The sequence below is a fragment of the Morone saxatilis genome, unplaced genomic scaffold, assembly GCF_004916995.1.
Source record: "Morone saxatilis isolate NCDOM2014 unplaced genomic scaffold, NCSU_SB_2.0 Contig9, whole genome shotgun sequence".
Taxonomy (NCBI): Eukaryota; Metazoa; Chordata; class Actinopteri; family Moronidae; genus Morone; species Morone saxatilis.
The window spans coordinates 13,157,744-13,173,489 of NW_023340268.1; the positions used below are offsets into that span (position 1 = coordinate 13,157,744).

The following is a 15,746-nucleotide window of genomic DNA, read 5'->3' on the forward strand; positions in this document are numbered from 1 at the left end:
GTGTGTGTGTGTGTGTTTGGGCTAAAGGACTTGAAGGATGAGAAGAAGAAAGCGCGGATGGCAGCAGCCAGAGCAGTGCTGGAGAAATGCACCATGATGCTCCTCACAGCCTCCAAGGTAAACAGCTGGCGTACCAACACTGGACCTCTGGGCAGGGGTTATGGATTATGTGAAGCTTAAAGATTTAGGGCCTTCTCAAGGTTATTTAATTTCGAGGTTTCTCAAATGCTGCGATCAAGGGTAATGCTCAAAACTCACAGTTACATAATCATAAAAAATAAAACAAACCTAAAGAGAGTAAATAATTGTGGTTGAAAAACATGAAAAAGGATAGAAGTTGAAAAGAGTAGAGAAGGACATGAGCTTTGACATTTCGCATCGAATTCCTTCCAAAGACTTGCCTGAGGCACCCAGATTGCGAGTCGGCGCGGATCAACAAAGACGCTGTGTTCCACCGAATGCGCTGTGCCCTGGAGCAGGTCATCGAGATAGTCACCGAGGCGCGGAGCTGTGGGGAGAACAAGAGCCTTCCCGCCAGCATCTACGACGGCATCAGGGACTTCAAGGTAGGATCAGAAATTAGACTCTGAAGGAGACGTCATAAATTGCAGTAAAGGCTTAAGGTCAGTGATGCTTTTCTGACAGGTGTTGGTCCGTGAAGTTAAGTAACGATCCCCTTGTGGGTGAAGCATCACGCTGAGTTTTAGCTGTTGAAAAATCACCGTAACACACAAATCACGATCTTGTTGTGGCTCTGTGTGAGTGCTGATTTGTGGCTACAGCATTAACATTATTCCATTCATTTTTGCTTCAAATGTGACTCAGAGAATCAACACGGGCACTATCTGTTTTATAATGTGGTTCATACAGTTGTGTGAATCACCATTAAACCTACATCACTATGACTAATCTTCTCCCTCCTCCTTGTGTGCTAGCAAATGAAAGAAATAAAAACAACAACAAAAAACCGTAGGGGGCTTCATTGAGAGAAAAGAAGAAAGTATTATAATGAAAGGACCTCGGGATGCTTATTGCTTTTAATGAATGGCTTCATACCTCTTAATGGCAGAGTTTAACTAAAAGCCTATGTAAACCTGTCATCTCAGGACACAAAAGCAGAGACCATTACTTCTCTTAATAAAAAGGGATGTTTGTTGAAAAAAGAAAATAAGATAAAGGATAAAACAGGAAAATGCATTAGCTTTTATGTTTGTGTACTTGAGATGCTGTTTGCAGAATTTATTGTGCACCTTTGATAGCCCAAGGTGACTCTTAAGGCTTAACCCATATCCCACAATCCTTGTTATTTAATGATAAGGTCAAGTGCATAATGATAATGAGATAGTAAATTATGTTTTTTTCTTGTCTTGTGTGTGTTGCCACCTCATTCTTTCCCTTTCTCTGCTCAACAATCCTTCATATTCTCCTTCAACTCGCCTCCCCAATTCCCAACCCTCCTCCCCTCCTCTCCCCTCTCCTGCAGTCCAGCGTCGAGTGCCTGCGGGAGAACCTGTACTTCTCGTCACCCCAGAGCGTGGGCAGCCAGCTGGAGGTGCTGGTGGAGCGGACGGAGGACTTCACCGATTCGGCCTACACCAGCCACGAGCAGCGGCAGGCCATCCTAGGCCTGTGCCAGCTGGCGCGCCAGGACACTCAGCAGCTGGTGCACGCCTGGGTTGAGGCGGTATGTTGGCACAAGCAGACACGCTTGCACAGATGCACATACACCTACAGGAATATTCATTAAAACATATGCTACCATATGAAGAATAATAATTACTACCTCATCCTTAAGACACTTGTAAAAGAAAAGTATGATAATAAGCTGCAAAACAGAGGTATCCAAACAAAGAGGAAGAGGTTGTTAGTGTAAGAAATGAAGGGGAATTAGCAAGGTTATAAACACATTTTCATATTTTTTTTAGAATGCAACACTCTTCTTTGTGGCATGCAGTGTCTGTTCAACAAACACACACACAGCATGCTACACAGACAGAAATCCACGCACATGAAGACTCCCTGCCTGGCTCACCTAGTCATTCTATTCATTTTCTTTTCACACATACTTCCCGGGACAACAGAGCATAATAACCCACCTGAATAACGTTTTTATTTTATTTATTTTTTTAACCAAGGCTTGTTCAGCTGAGAGAGAAACTTCATGTAGTGTTCCGCATCTTGTTGCCATAGAGCAGTCTCCTTGGCCTTCAAAGTTGATGGACACAAGTCATTATGTTGCAGTTCTTTTTCTACTTAAAGTTTTTCAGTGTGCTCAGAGTACGCAAAGAGACTGCTGCCACATAATTGTACAGTAGTACCTCATCTAGCCTTTGCAATTGAAGGTCATCTAGAGAATTGAAAAGAGCAGAACACTGCAATGTTTCGAAATTGCAGGGAAAGATTCTGAAAGTGCATATATTCTTGGGTGTTCTGCCCAGTCCAATTTGTGGTCTTGATTATTACTGTGGAAAGATAATAAGAATAAGAGAAATATATATATTTCCAACACCGCTAGGTCAGAAAGTATAAAATTTAGAAAATTGTTGGACAATGTTTAAATGAAATAATTTCTATAAATCATTTTAGAATTACATGCTGACATACCCATTTTTTGCCTATTCAAAACATAAATGTAATTCAAAGTCAAGTAAGTCAGAAACCATGCTGTAAAGGCCCCTAGTTCCTTTTCCAATTCAGTCTTTTTTATTGTCATACTCTCAGATAACAGTTGAATCATGTTGGGACTTTTTTCTCTCCTGTCTCATTGGAGTAGCAGTCTGCCCATGCCAAAGAGGCCACAGAGGACATGGAGGTAGCCATCCTGAAGACATGCCAGAGCGTCAACGACCTCAGACGTGAGGTGAGCAGCAGTCTGTCTTCGCTCTGTCCATCTACCCTCTGCGTACTAGGTTACAGACATGACTGGGATGTCTCTCCCAGGAGTCTGTAGCTGGTTTCACACTTCTTTTTTACATCACTCTTCAACTTACCTGTCAACACAACCTTGTCATTTAGTCACCTCTGCTCTTCCTCCTCAAAATCCACCCTTGTTCATGCCTCTCACTCACCTCTCTTTCTGTTGTGTTTCTCTCCAGCCTCCATTACTCTCTCCTCTTCCTATTCTAAAATCTAATCTTTGATTCCTCCTCCAGCTCCATAAGGTGGCAGTCGGTCGTGCCTCAGACTTGCTCAAAGTTCACGGGGAGCAGTTGCCTCTACGGGCTCTCAAAGCTGCAGGTGGCGAGGGGAACCTGGAGGCAGTGGCAGAGTATTCACGCACGCTCACTGAGCAGAAGGAGCAGCTGGTGGAGGTAAGCGGGGGCAATGAGGCTAGAAGAGGTTTTTCCGTATATTTGTCCCTACTTATCAATCTGCATTATTAGGCAAAATAGCTGCCGTAAGCAAAGACATATAGCTTGAAATTGAATAAATATGTAGAGTGCACTTATTATCCTTTTTGTTATGCAAACACTGAGCAGGAAAATACAGACAGGCTTTGTCATGTCTTTGCTAGTGGCCCTAAGAAACAAATCTTACAGTATAATTTGAAAAGAGACGTTGTGTAAGAGTTTTTCTTTCGATTGTCTTAAGATGACAAAAAGTATGCAAAAAATTGTTTTGACGCATTCTTAAAGATCCAGCCTTAACATTCACTCATTATGCATTAGCATAGATTATGCGCAAAAGTTTATTTTCCTTCCTGCTGAAACACAAATGAAAAACATATATTTCTGCAGTCAACATCAATGCTAAAAGGGTTACTGTATAAATGTCTAAAATATATGATTTTTCCACTGTGATACATTTAGATTTACATTTCAATGATTGTGTTTTTGCCAGTAAGCACTTAATTGGTAGCAAGGTAGTATGTGCACAATATATTTCCTTCAGTATAACTTTCAAACCTCTGAAGCACCTCCATTCAGTCTTTTTTTCCTCCTGTGTTTTTGACCTCAGACGTGTCGGCTGCTGTGCCATGTGTCGGGGTCTGAGCCTCTGGAGATTACCTGTATACACGCTGAGGAGACTTTCCATGTCATTGGTCCACAGGTAAGGTTAACCCTCCAAACATTCTCTGTATGGATTTTTGTTTTTGTTAGTTTGACATTTTGGCCCCATTGAGTTGATGTGTAAATGGCAGGGGAGACAGGATGAGTCTAGAAAGACAAACTTTAATTAAACCTGAGACCCGTTTCATTCCATTCAACACATTTATTGGATGTCAATAAAGTCAAACCGGTCTCACAGTGGTCTGACGCAGTGAGGAGGGACAATAGACAAATTACCTCACGTCTCTTCTGTCTACCTCCTACACCTGCCATCCATTCAAGATGGCTGAGAACATGCTGTCCACCTAGTCCCCCTATCCCAGATCTAATTATGTTTGCTCTTGGAAACCGTCCATGCCAGTAATTATCCAGCAATGTAGAATGTTCCCGTCCTGCGGCACTAATGTCAGGCCCCGCATGACTCTGCAGTAATGACTCCGCTCCTGAGTTCAAAGGTCAACCAATCAATAACGTTGCAGTATAGGGTGGCGGTGGTGATATGTCTCTGTGTGTGCCCAAAGTAATAGAGGGGTGGCCCAGAGGGTAATTGGCTATTAAATACTCCACTGTAGGGGATGGGCGTGTGTCTGTGTGTCTGTGTGTCTGTGTGTGTGTGTTTGTGTGTGTGTGTGTGCGCATTTGTGTGTGTGTGTGGGCGTTCTTTTTTTTTTTTTTAGAAACCAGACTTGATTGCAGATATTCTAAATTGTTACATGTGTTTCAAGCTTGAGCTCAGTTGCACATTCGGTCTTGCATCAGACGTGCTGAACTTATCAACCTTAATCCCTTTATTATGTAAAACACAAGTTTGGGCATGACGCCTTCAAGGCCCACTTATTAATTCCATAAAATAAAAGACCATAAAGATTTGAGCCACAATTAAGTTATCATAATTGAAAATACCATTTTTTTGTTTAAAAACTTAACTTAGTCAGATGTTTTAGTCTGAATTCAGTTGCATTTTAATATTGTTACTCTGATATTTCATTATAATATAAAGCACTATTAATATCATTGTTTATGTTTTTAACATTTACTGTAAGTTGCCTAGTCATGTCCCCTGCTGCAGTGTAAGTTTATTTCCTACTTGGCAGTTTTATTTGTATAGCACCAAATAATAACAAAAGTTGTCTCAGGGCACTTTTATATAGAGCAGGTTTAGACCGTACTCTACAGTTATTTACGGACCACTGAGTTGTGAGTGTAACAGCAATAGGTGTAATAAGCGCACAAGTAGAACGGAGGCTCTGATATGAATCCTGAGAGAGTGATGTTTTACTGTCTTACCATGTTGGTGCTGATGAAAGACGAGAGACCAGTAGCCCAGTTATTACCCACTGCTCACAGGAAACAGGCTTGCAAAGCACAACAATGTTTAAACAGTAATATTAGACATATCATTGACTCAGGTTTAGTTATTGTCTATTGTTAATTCCTATATTTAGGTACAGTTTGAAAAGAAATCAGCTTCCAACTTAAATTTCAATAGCTTGGTTTATTATTAGAACAATAGTGTCATCTGATAAACTTGAAAATCACCACAGTGAGAAGAATTACACCCCATTTTGTTCTTCTGTCTTTTACCGCACTTGCATATTTTTCTGCTCAGTTAAACTCCAATTTTATTTTCATATTACTTTCCTCATGTCATAATTCTTCACACTCTTGTTCAGATCATCTCGGCAGCCCAGACGCTGGCCCTCCACCCGTCCAGTAAGATCGCTAAGGAGAACCTGGAGGTGTTCTGTGAGGCCTGGGAGTCGCAGCTCTGTGACATGGCCCTGCTGCTGAGAGAGATCAATGACGTCTTTGAAGGCAGGCGAGGTGCGTTTTTACTAAAGTTAACGGATACTTGTGTGCATTTGGGTGGGTTGAGGCGGTAGGACAGTCGGCACATACACAGGTAACAGGAAGTCTTTCAGAAAGAGTGAGAAGCACAGGCGAATACGGGCGAATTGTGCTGTCAACAGCACTTTAGAATGAAATTCTCTGATAAAACCTTGGTGAATCATTTTCCCCATGAACACCTCAATAGCCTTGATGAAAATTAAAGTTGCGGCAAAGGAAGCAGCATGAGCACATCTTTTAAAAATTAATCATCATGGACCGTGGGAAGCATTTTGTCAATGTCATTAAACACACATGCATTCATACGTCCTCTGTACTCACTCTCTCTCTATTCATTATTGTTGCAGTAACCTGAAGCATCCAAATCATGGACAGCCACCCTTACAAATCATCTGCTTATACCCTTGCTGACTCAAAGTACATGTAGATACTCAGTGTGTATATTTGCATCCACTGTACATTCGTCTGTGTTCACACAGATGCATGTATATATCAGGGGGTGTTATCCACCTTGTGGTTTTTACACATTGTAAGTCTGAGAAATCTCAAAGACAGGGTAAAGATGTTTCAGGCATATTTCCAAGACGTGGCTGCCCTCAGAAATGTGACTTTCATAAAAAACAGAGTAAATATTTTGAAGTGCAGCTCAGTGGGTGAAAGGATCACATCCATCACACATTTGTATTCCCATAAAATGCTGTCTTAAACAGTAAAATATGGACACTGTGGAGAGATTTGCTTGTCATTAATTTACTCCTAATCTCCCCCTACAAACATTACAGTAGACTTTATCGTCCATGTAGTCGATTGAAACGAACACTGCTGTCCGTGTTTATGATGAAAGATAAAAATGTGTCATGGGTGGACAGTGATGAAAGCAAAACAATTTTATTACCATAATTACTGAATAACCATAATTGCCGCCCTAATTTTCTGAAAAAGAGGGGATATCTGCACACAGTCATTCAGAGAGGAATAACACATGATCATTTTATGTGCACTTGTGACCTTGCATTTAGATAATCATAATAACTCTCTACTCCTAGGAGACAAAAGACCTTATTTGTCGCTTCCCAGACCTGGGGTGAGTATCAAACCATCCTTCCTCATGAATATTCCAGTGATCCTGTGGTTGTAATCCTCTGATTAATGCCACTCTTTTTTCCTACAGAAACACTCACTCACTAATTTGAAGACTGCCAAGGCTGTCAAGTTGGATGCAGAGGTAGCATACACCATAAACTCCTCACGCTTTCGGCACAATACATCATGTCATGTCTTGTACCCTGTTCTGACAGCAGTATATTCATCTCCAGGAAATCTTGTGTCACTTGCTTGAAGAATTGATGGTGTTTGTGCCGTAATAGGCTGCAATTTTGCCGGCAGTTTTTCACATGCCCAACCACCACAGGAAGCAGGATTATGCTGATTATAGAACCCTGAATGTGTTAACAAATGAAAATAATCCTGTTTGCTAATATAAATTTCTATAATCGCATCCATTATATTTCAGTCTTTCCCCTATGGACTTTGTACGTATGTGTCTTCCTGTTGTGCGTGCAGGAGCAGACAAGCATGGCCAAGCTGGGTCTGGAGCTTCGTCTGCTGTCATCAGACGTGGACACAGAGGTGGAGAAATGGGAGGAGCAGGAACACGACATCGTCCGACAGAGCCAGAGCCTGGCCAGTATGGCCTACAACATGCACCTGTTCACCAGGTAACCGAACCACGCGCTACACAGATGCGCACATGCTCCGATTTTATATCTGCAGCCTGCTGATTTGCCACATTCATTTCTGAGCTCAACACTGAAAAGTCTCTTAAACATCCACATGAATTTCTTTAGAGGCTTAGTGTTAATGAGAGCCCCCGGCTATTGATATCATCCAGGCATAGTTTGAGGCACTGGAACGATTGACATAACTATGACTCATTCTGACAATAAAATCGTTGCAATTCATCTAAGATACAGTGTTTGTCAATTGCTGTGGATGTATTTTGTCCTCATCCATCTTTCTCATCCTTGTTTACCTTCCTCATTTTCTGTGTTTTCCCATATTGATTCTCCAGAGGGGAGGGGCTGCTGAAAACAACACTAGATCTTTTTCATCAAGCAGAGGTATGTACATCCATATCTGCTAATCTCTCCTTCTCTTCTCTTTTCCTCCTGTTTTACAGAAGTTGCAAATTAACGCATGTGTTGTTTTATTAAACCGAAGACACACTGGGCCCAGCAGATCAATAGGTTACAGTAGTAAATACATCCCTTCATTTCACTTCCCTCTCGCAGATCTGATAGGGCATGACTAGGATTTATCATCAGGATGGTAATATAGTGCCACATCGGGCACACAAGGTGATAACAGACAAGAATGCATGGAGGAGTGTGTCCTATTGAACTGGGATTGCCAATAATGTGCAGTAATTTGTAGAATCAGGGTCCAAAATGTCAGCCAGGATTTTTTCCATTTGGGTTGAGCGAAGGAGATAAGAGAGGAAAAGGAACGATATGGGAAAGAGACGAGAAAGCATGCTGATAAGAGCCGAGAAAAATCATAAAACTGATCATTTTTACTGACTGTGCTTTTTTTCTATTTCTTTTTTTTTTTGGCTTCCTGGTGGAAGTTTTGCTTGTACTTGTGTAAGTTTTTAGATTTTTGTCTTTTTTTCTGACTCTCTCTTAAGGTTCTCTCTGAAGAGGGGCTCCAGCTGTGCTCATCTCTCCGCACTTTTTCCACTCAGGTATATACCAATAAACAAATCTGTCTCTAAAAACACATGTGACTTATTAATTAATAATAATTGGAATTAAGTCTGGTTTCTAAAAAAACAAAACGCACACACACACACACACAAAATGAAGCCAAAGAGAAAAGAAAACTGTCTTTTCTTTTGCACAGGGTGAGCTGCTAACCCATCTGTATGCAGACACACACACCTACACACCTACACACACACACACTCTGACACCTGTGCTCCCTTCCACGTTACGCTTCTCACACCCATATCACCCATTCTGGCATGCCACGGTGCCAGGTCTGCCTTATAAATCACACAGCGAGAGCAGGAAATTAAGGCTGTCACACACTTTCCCCCGTCCTCCTTTACACTCCGAGTTGAGATCCAACAAACAAACGTGGCCTGAGTGCCTTCCTTCCTCTTGCCCTCCACCAACTTCTTCCCCAGGTCCTTCAAGTTTAATTAAATGGCTCTTTTTGACAGCCATTAACGACTGCCATTTGTCACTGCTATGTCTGTAGGTGTGTATGTTTGTGCACATGTGCATGTGTGGAGAGGATGACTACGACCGCCCAGGACTAATTAATAATCAGGAGGACCGGCTCTTCAACTTGCCTCACGCTTTCTGATTAATTACATCAAACAAACTGGTGCTAATGGAGTCCCTCTGTCTCACCCTCCACCCCCATAGTTCTTTGGCACCAAACACAATTGTAGAACACCTGTGTTGTCCTCACTGAAGTTACGAGGCTATTTATGCAAATTAGTTTGAGCATTTTTAATTGAGGTTTAAGAGGTTTAATGTACTTTTGCCAGTCATGGGTAGTGCTACCCTGAATAAAAGAGCTTGTGCTTTTAGGTCATTGGTGGCTTGTAAGTGAAGTAGATTGATGGCCCCCGTGACTGAGATCTAGGGATTAACTGAGCTGAATAACAGACTTAAGCAGTAGATCATGACCTGGCTGTTGCTGATGGATTACATCAAACAACACTAAATTTGGATTTATGTCACCCTCCTTCTTCCTTTTTGTGATGCTTGATTCATATTTGACCAAGAGCACTGTAAATCTAGTCCAGTAAATCTATCTGTGTCTGTTGTCTCCCTGGATAATACCATCATAAACCATCTCTGCTGTCCTGATAGACATCTCTCCCTCAAACTGTCTTTCTCTCTGTTACAGCTGGTTGATGAGGAGAAGTCTTTGGTGGTGACAGAGACAGAGAAACTGATGGCATTATGCCAACAGCTGCTGATGGGGGCCAAGACTCCTGTACAGGGCAAGACTGCCACCTTCCAGAAGGTACCCATACTGCACTACTTGTGTGTCTTTGTGTATCTTTTTTGTTTGTGTAAACTTTTTCTAAACAATGAATTGATGACTTGTTTTGCCTTGAGCTTGTTTTTAAGTTAGTAACATCACACGGAACAGACTTTCTGTAATTTTTTTATTTTGGTAAAGGGATAATTAGCTTTGACAGCATCAAAACTACATACCTAACAACAGACGGGCATCAGTGGAGCTGAGACTAACCACGTTAGTTCATTACTGGCTGCAGCATTATGTTTGAGTGATCTGCGAGTAACGCCATTATCAAACACAGGCCGCTAGAGTAATGAATGTCCGTGAGGAATTAATGAGCATCTTGGGCAGGGATGAGCTACCTTAGGTCACCTTGTAATAAAGGCGAAGGTTGGAATCAAAGGGCCGGGATGAAGAATAGCCAGTCCTATGCTGATTAATGAGCATGTCTTTGATATGTATTCACTTCCATCTTGCCGTCTCTCCATCCTGATGTTCGCTTTATTATACATCACTAATTGGAGAGTGTGTGTCAGCACAGTAGAGCACTGATCAGGAAATGTTAAATTATATGCTAAACGCAGTTTAGATGGTGACGTGCATGTGTGGTTGTTAGGCTGCTGGGTCCATGTGTTTGTATATTCTCGTGCATTTGTATTCAATGTGTCTCCATGCTACCCTCTATAACTATTTTTTTTATCATTTTATTTCTTTGTTTCTAGGTGGATTCATCCATTCAGACAACAAGAGGAATCTTGACCGTGGTCCTCTCCCTCCTGCCGTTCTGTAACAAGCTCAACAGAAAGGTGACAGCCACTGAACAGGACTCATGACTGAATGACTGAATTACTGGCACAAGCATTAGCCTGGCAAGCTACATGGAAGTACACCAAACTAAAAGAAAAAGAGCTCAGAAAAGTTTATGTAGCCCAAGTATGATTAAACTTGCAATAACAGATTTTTGGGTCATTTAGGGGCAGTGGAAACAAGCTGTGAACCTACACACAACACAACACACACTGACGTATACCACCTTAAGTTGATATGGCAAAATTATTAGCAAGCAGTTACATGTCCAGCAAATGCGGAGCAACATCAGCATTCATTTAGAGTCGTGGTTCTGGCCACTTGGTGAATTTTAGTCCAATATTCACTCACCTTTTAGCTTGGTCTCCACCTACTGCTGAGGGAAATATCTCTCTTTAGCTGCAAGATACTCACCAATATGTTCAGAAATGAGTTGCTAACTTTGTTTGTCTGCTGTTTAGGGCTGAGAAAGAAGTGTGCAGTGGGTAGAGATTTTTCACTGATGAGAGCGGTGAGAGAGAACAGTAAGGGGCCAGAAAATCAAAATAATGAGCTGAAAGATGCCAAAATGCTTCATAAAGCTGAGAGGAACTGCAGAGTTGGGTGATAATTCTCTGAGGGTTCATCACTACAAGTCACCCTTTTCATGCAATTCAAGTTTTTTTTATTTCAGTAGCAAAAGAATAAATAAAAAATAGCAGCATAAAACCAGATAACAGAAATAAAACAAATGTGACAGGTGAGGCCAAAATGTTCAAAAGATAGTGAACTCTTGAGTTTCCTATTTGGTTTCTTTCCATTAATTTCTCTCCCTGCTTTGTCCATTTCCAGTACAAGTCAGAGAGGAGTAGCCTGGGTTCCCCGCAGGACTGGAGAGAGCGACAGGATGCATCCACACCTGTCAAGGAAGAGGGAGCTCTCAACAGCAAGAGCAGCAACGGCTTCGGTGTCAAATCTTTGGAGCAGCACATGGCCGGTCTCAACCTCCTGGAGAGCAAATAATCCGGGAAATAGTCAACTCCTTTGTCCACTGTTCTCCCTTGGAGCAGCACATAGCCAAGCTCACCTTTCCTGGAGGACATGCAGTCCAGGAAATACTTCATTCCCCTCATTCTCATGCACCCACCAGAGAGTGGCGAAGAGCCAGTTGGTGAAGATGGTTGCCTGGGTCAGTCAGAGTTTGTATTTGCTGTCTGGATGATGAATTGTTTACAGAGGAAGAAGTAGATCCAAGCTCTCTGTGCCCAGGGGCAGTTTTACCCCAGGGTAGCTCATTACCTGATGCACCAGTTCCACCCGAATCCACGAGATGGAGACAATCAGCCAACACTATGACTTTGCCATTAGCAGTGAGCCTCTTTAAAGATCGAGAGGGGCCCGACACAAACCTGATTTCGGTGTCACTTTTATCATTTCTCTGGATATTGATAAACTGATCAGAAATCAGGACAGAACTCCTCTTGATGTTCAGCCATACATCTGTCTTCACTATGTGCCTCTGTGTAATAAGCCTATTTGCTTTGTGGTGTACTGTAAACGTGTTGCACATGTTAGCCAAATGGGGGGGAAAAAAACAAAATGGCTGAAAAACCCACCATGCATGATGCCATCGTCAACCAAACCTTTGTGTTTGTTTATGGTCAATGTGTCATAGGTTTGTAACGTTAACACTTGTTCTGTAATATTAGCCATAGTGGTACATTCTGTCCTTGATCACTGGCATTGCAGTCAGACTCTTACTTTGATAAACACGTACTTTAAAAGTCAACCACGCCATATGATTAATGTCTAATTTCTATACAGTTTGCTATGGAATGTCCCCCATGTGCCATGTCAGTAAAAAAAATAAATGCAAAAATCAATTTAATGCCAAATATGATTGTCCTCATGAAGACAAAAGATCTTCAGCTTGCTACTATTATGACAAATAAAGCTTTTAGTATTCCAGTGTGCATCACTGGAGATTTCTATTTGGTCCTGGTTTCTCCAAAAGGTCAGATGATAAAGCTAAAGCCAAGATGCTTTTGAGATGCCAGGAGCTTACTTTATACTGTCCTGAGCATTATTAGATCATATTCTGCATATATTGTTATACTTTTGTTTTTCTCAAAAAAGAAATGAAAGATAATTCTGAGTTGGCACGTGTGTTAAATGGAGCCTTGAAGTGTACTTGTTATGAAGACTATCATTGTGAAGCTGCCTAGTAGGCCAGTATGTATTAAATGGTATATGGTATGTATAATATGGTACTTGAAGCATAGATATATATATTATTATATATATATATATGTACACACAGTAAGTATCCTAAGGTAATGACTATGGTATGGTGGCGGGGGGGGGGGGGGTAATGACTGAAATGAATAACAAACATTAAGCTTTAGAGATGCTTTGTACAGTGTGAGAGCAGCTAAGGATGCTGGGTATTGTAGTGGCGCTACAGATGTGAAGAAATCATAGATATAGTTTTGGACCATGTATTATTTTGACAATTGAAAGGTTAATAAAAGTGACACAAAAAATAAACAATATTTTTTCTTAAATCACTGTTTGTGTTTATTGACATTCTAGAAAAATAATTCACTCTGAATATTTAACAGAAAGACTTTCCTCTATTTCAAATTAGAAAATAAATAAAGAACTTGAATGCTTCCTGACACTCAAACAGTGGAAAACAATGTATAATAGTCTAGAGGCACAGTGCAGTGCTAGCATTATATGCAATAATCCCTTTGAAGGGACCACAAGTGAATGTCCTCCTCAGTCGTCACCCAACCTGGGGGGAGAGGAAGGAAGAGAAACTCTCCCAGAACAGTTTTGACTTAAGGCAAGAACATGGAGCTCCGTCAAGAGGGTTGTGATTGGGCAACAGTACGTTTGGAGACGACACTCTCGAACTCCTCTCTGCTCAGGAGATTCTCTGTTATGCTCTTGCTTTCTTCAAACTTTGGCAGGATGACTGCGATGTATCCTTCAGTGGATGGCTGTTTTACAGACAAAGCACTATTAAAACATTTCTAACATCTGTTTTTGATGAGTATAGACTACTTAAATGATTGTGTTAAAGAAACTGACAGTTTTATCATGACTAAAAACTATTTATTGGAAGTATTCTTTTTTACATTTTGTATGCAAATGTATGGCCTTATGCTAGATAAGAATGTATACGTGTATACAAAATATGTAAATGTGCACACTGACTCTTACCATGAATAGATACACAAACGTGAATTATTAGGAATACACACAAATACATTCAGTATCTAGATGTGCACACATTATGATAACATTACAGTTTAAAAATGTATATTTACCCTTTCCAGCAAGAGAGAGGGTGTTTCTAAAATATTCTCATTGACCTCAAGAAGACGTCCCCGGATGCAGCTAAAAAGATGATAGATGTGTGTGACTGCTCATGATATACAAGCATGTGGAATGAAAGCCTAGAAAACTACTGTCTCACCTGTAGATTGTGTATTCAGTTTCATCTGTGCATGTTATTCTACACAGAGGTGCAAAATCAGTGAGGAACTGACCACCCTAAAAGATAACGGGAGAAAAATAAATATGAATAAGGCATTTAAGGCCAAACAGACCACTTACAAATGTGTGATGATACACAAGTACAAATTTATGCACACAGACAAAAATCATGTGTAGCTTTACTAATCATTAGGATTTTACCCGCTTGGACTTCCCAGACACTTTATTGTTCAGCCGACTGCAGCCATTACTGATCTGGTAATTGATGCTTTTGATTGTCCGCCCATTCTGAAGGATCGGGTGAGTGTCTGCTAACGTGACGACACATATTCTGCAGAGAGCAAACACAAATTTAGAAGTGTGCCTTTAAAATACCAACAATTAACAATTTCAGTGTATGTCACCTATATTGACTGTGGATTAAATCAAGTTAAAAAAAACAGTGGGACACAACATTTAAAGACACTGTAACAGGGAGCATCAAACATTTTCAAAACATCAACAAAACACACTGGGTGACCAGAAAAATAGAAACCCCTGCTCACTGTAACATGCAATCAACTGTCCTGTAATGATACCACCTTTGTGCTGCACAATTAATCTAAATATTATCGAAATCGCACTATGGCCAAGTGCAAATCACAAGAGCTGTAATGATGTGTGACAGAACAGCATCATAATGAAGCACTGTAGAGCTGCAGAGCTGCCCTGGTCTACACAACCTGTCCTCCAGGGTTAAGAAAACATGTTCGTTTGATAGACCACCAAACATTTGATATATCATGATTTCAATAGGGCTGGGAGAAAATTAATTTGTGATGCAAAAATGATCATTTCTACACTAATCATGAACAATATCACAATGATTATGTTTGTACCATATCGTGCAGCCCTATGCTTTATGTTGTTGTTTCATGGAAGGTGTTTGTTATTAGCTCAACCACAGACATTGTTTTATATATCCCTCTCAATATGATACACTAATACTACCATAAAACCATACTGAGTAGTCTAGTAGTAGTCTAATAGAATAGATGTGACATTTGAAGTGAGCAGTGTGTTTCTGCATGAACGGTCACTCCATCACACCACTGTTACCTGTTTGAGTGCTGCAGGATGCAGTGGTCCTCGCACGGTTTCCCCTTCATATCTAAATCAAAACAACAACACGGTTAACGTACTCGGGACATTTCAACTCATCAACTCATCTCACTGCATTGTGCTGGGTTATTATCAGAGGAGTTGGTGCTCTTTCCACTGAGGTCTCAAGTGAACGGAGGTTAGCTGAATTAGCCACCGAGCAGCTAACGGTGTATTTACCGGCTCGGTACCACCGTGTGTAATATCGGTCGACAACGGAAGGCGCCTTTGCTTCTGTGTCTGTCTGCTCCACACAGTCCATCTAAAGCACTCACAGCGCCGGGCGGGAAGAGAAACACTCAATCAACAGCAACGCTTTTTCAATGTGGTTATTTTGCTCCACGGACAGCAAATGGTGTGACACTGGGCGGTCCGTCC

General features: G+C 41.1%; 2 protein-coding genes across 3 annotated transcripts in view; one reads left to right on the forward strand and one right to left on the reverse strand.

The window, feature by feature from the left end:
- Positions 1 to 13,066, forward strand: part of ctnnal1 (catenin (cadherin-associated protein), alpha-like 1) — a 47,696-nt gene extending 34,630 nt beyond the window's left edge. Inside the window, exons 5-19 of the mRNA XM_035681441.1 lie at positions 28 to 117; positions 396 to 566; positions 1,484 to 1,684; positions 2,774 to 2,860; positions 3,153 to 3,311; positions 3,958 to 4,050; positions 5,723 to 5,873; positions 6,944 to 6,981; positions 7,069 to 7,122; positions 7,461 to 7,615; positions 7,969 to 8,017; positions 8,584 to 8,640; positions 9,819 to 9,938; positions 10,661 to 10,744; positions 11,577 to 13,066. Coding sequence (XP_035537334.1) covers positions 28 to 117; positions 396 to 566; positions 1,484 to 1,684; positions 2,774 to 2,860; positions 3,153 to 3,311; positions 3,958 to 4,050; positions 5,723 to 5,873; positions 6,944 to 6,981; positions 7,069 to 7,122; positions 7,461 to 7,615; positions 7,969 to 8,017; positions 8,584 to 8,640; positions 9,819 to 9,938; positions 10,661 to 10,744; positions 11,577 to 11,747 — 1,680 coding nt within the window. The 3' untranslated portion in view covers positions 11,748 to 13,066. The remainder of the gene's footprint in view (positions 1 to 27; positions 118 to 395; positions 567 to 1,483; positions 1,685 to 2,773; positions 2,861 to 3,152; positions 3,312 to 3,957; positions 4,051 to 5,722; positions 5,874 to 6,943; positions 6,982 to 7,068; positions 7,123 to 7,460; positions 7,616 to 7,968; positions 8,018 to 8,583; positions 8,641 to 9,818; positions 9,939 to 10,660; positions 10,745 to 11,576) is intronic.
- A 210-nt stretch (positions 13,067 to 13,276) lies between these two features.
- On the reverse strand, positions 13,277 to 15,746 carry abitram (actin binding transcription modulator). 2 transcript variants are annotated; one of them, XM_035681442.1, is made up of 6 exons: positions 15,549 to 15,746; positions 15,327 to 15,378; positions 14,430 to 14,559; positions 14,209 to 14,285; positions 14,060 to 14,129; positions 13,277 to 13,729 (listed from the first exon to the last, which is right to left on the reverse strand). In XM_035681442.1, exons 1-6 carry the CDS (start codon positions 15,628 to 15,630, stop codon positions 13,592 to 13,594), a joined length of 549 nt encoding a protein of 182 aa, XP_035537335.1. In that variant the 5' UTR covers positions 15,631 to 15,746; the 3' UTR covers positions 13,277 to 13,591. The 2 variants fall into 2 exon arrangements, with proteins under 2 accessions (XP_035537335.1, XP_035537336.1); XM_035681443.1 differs by having other exon boundaries at positions 15,644 to 15,718.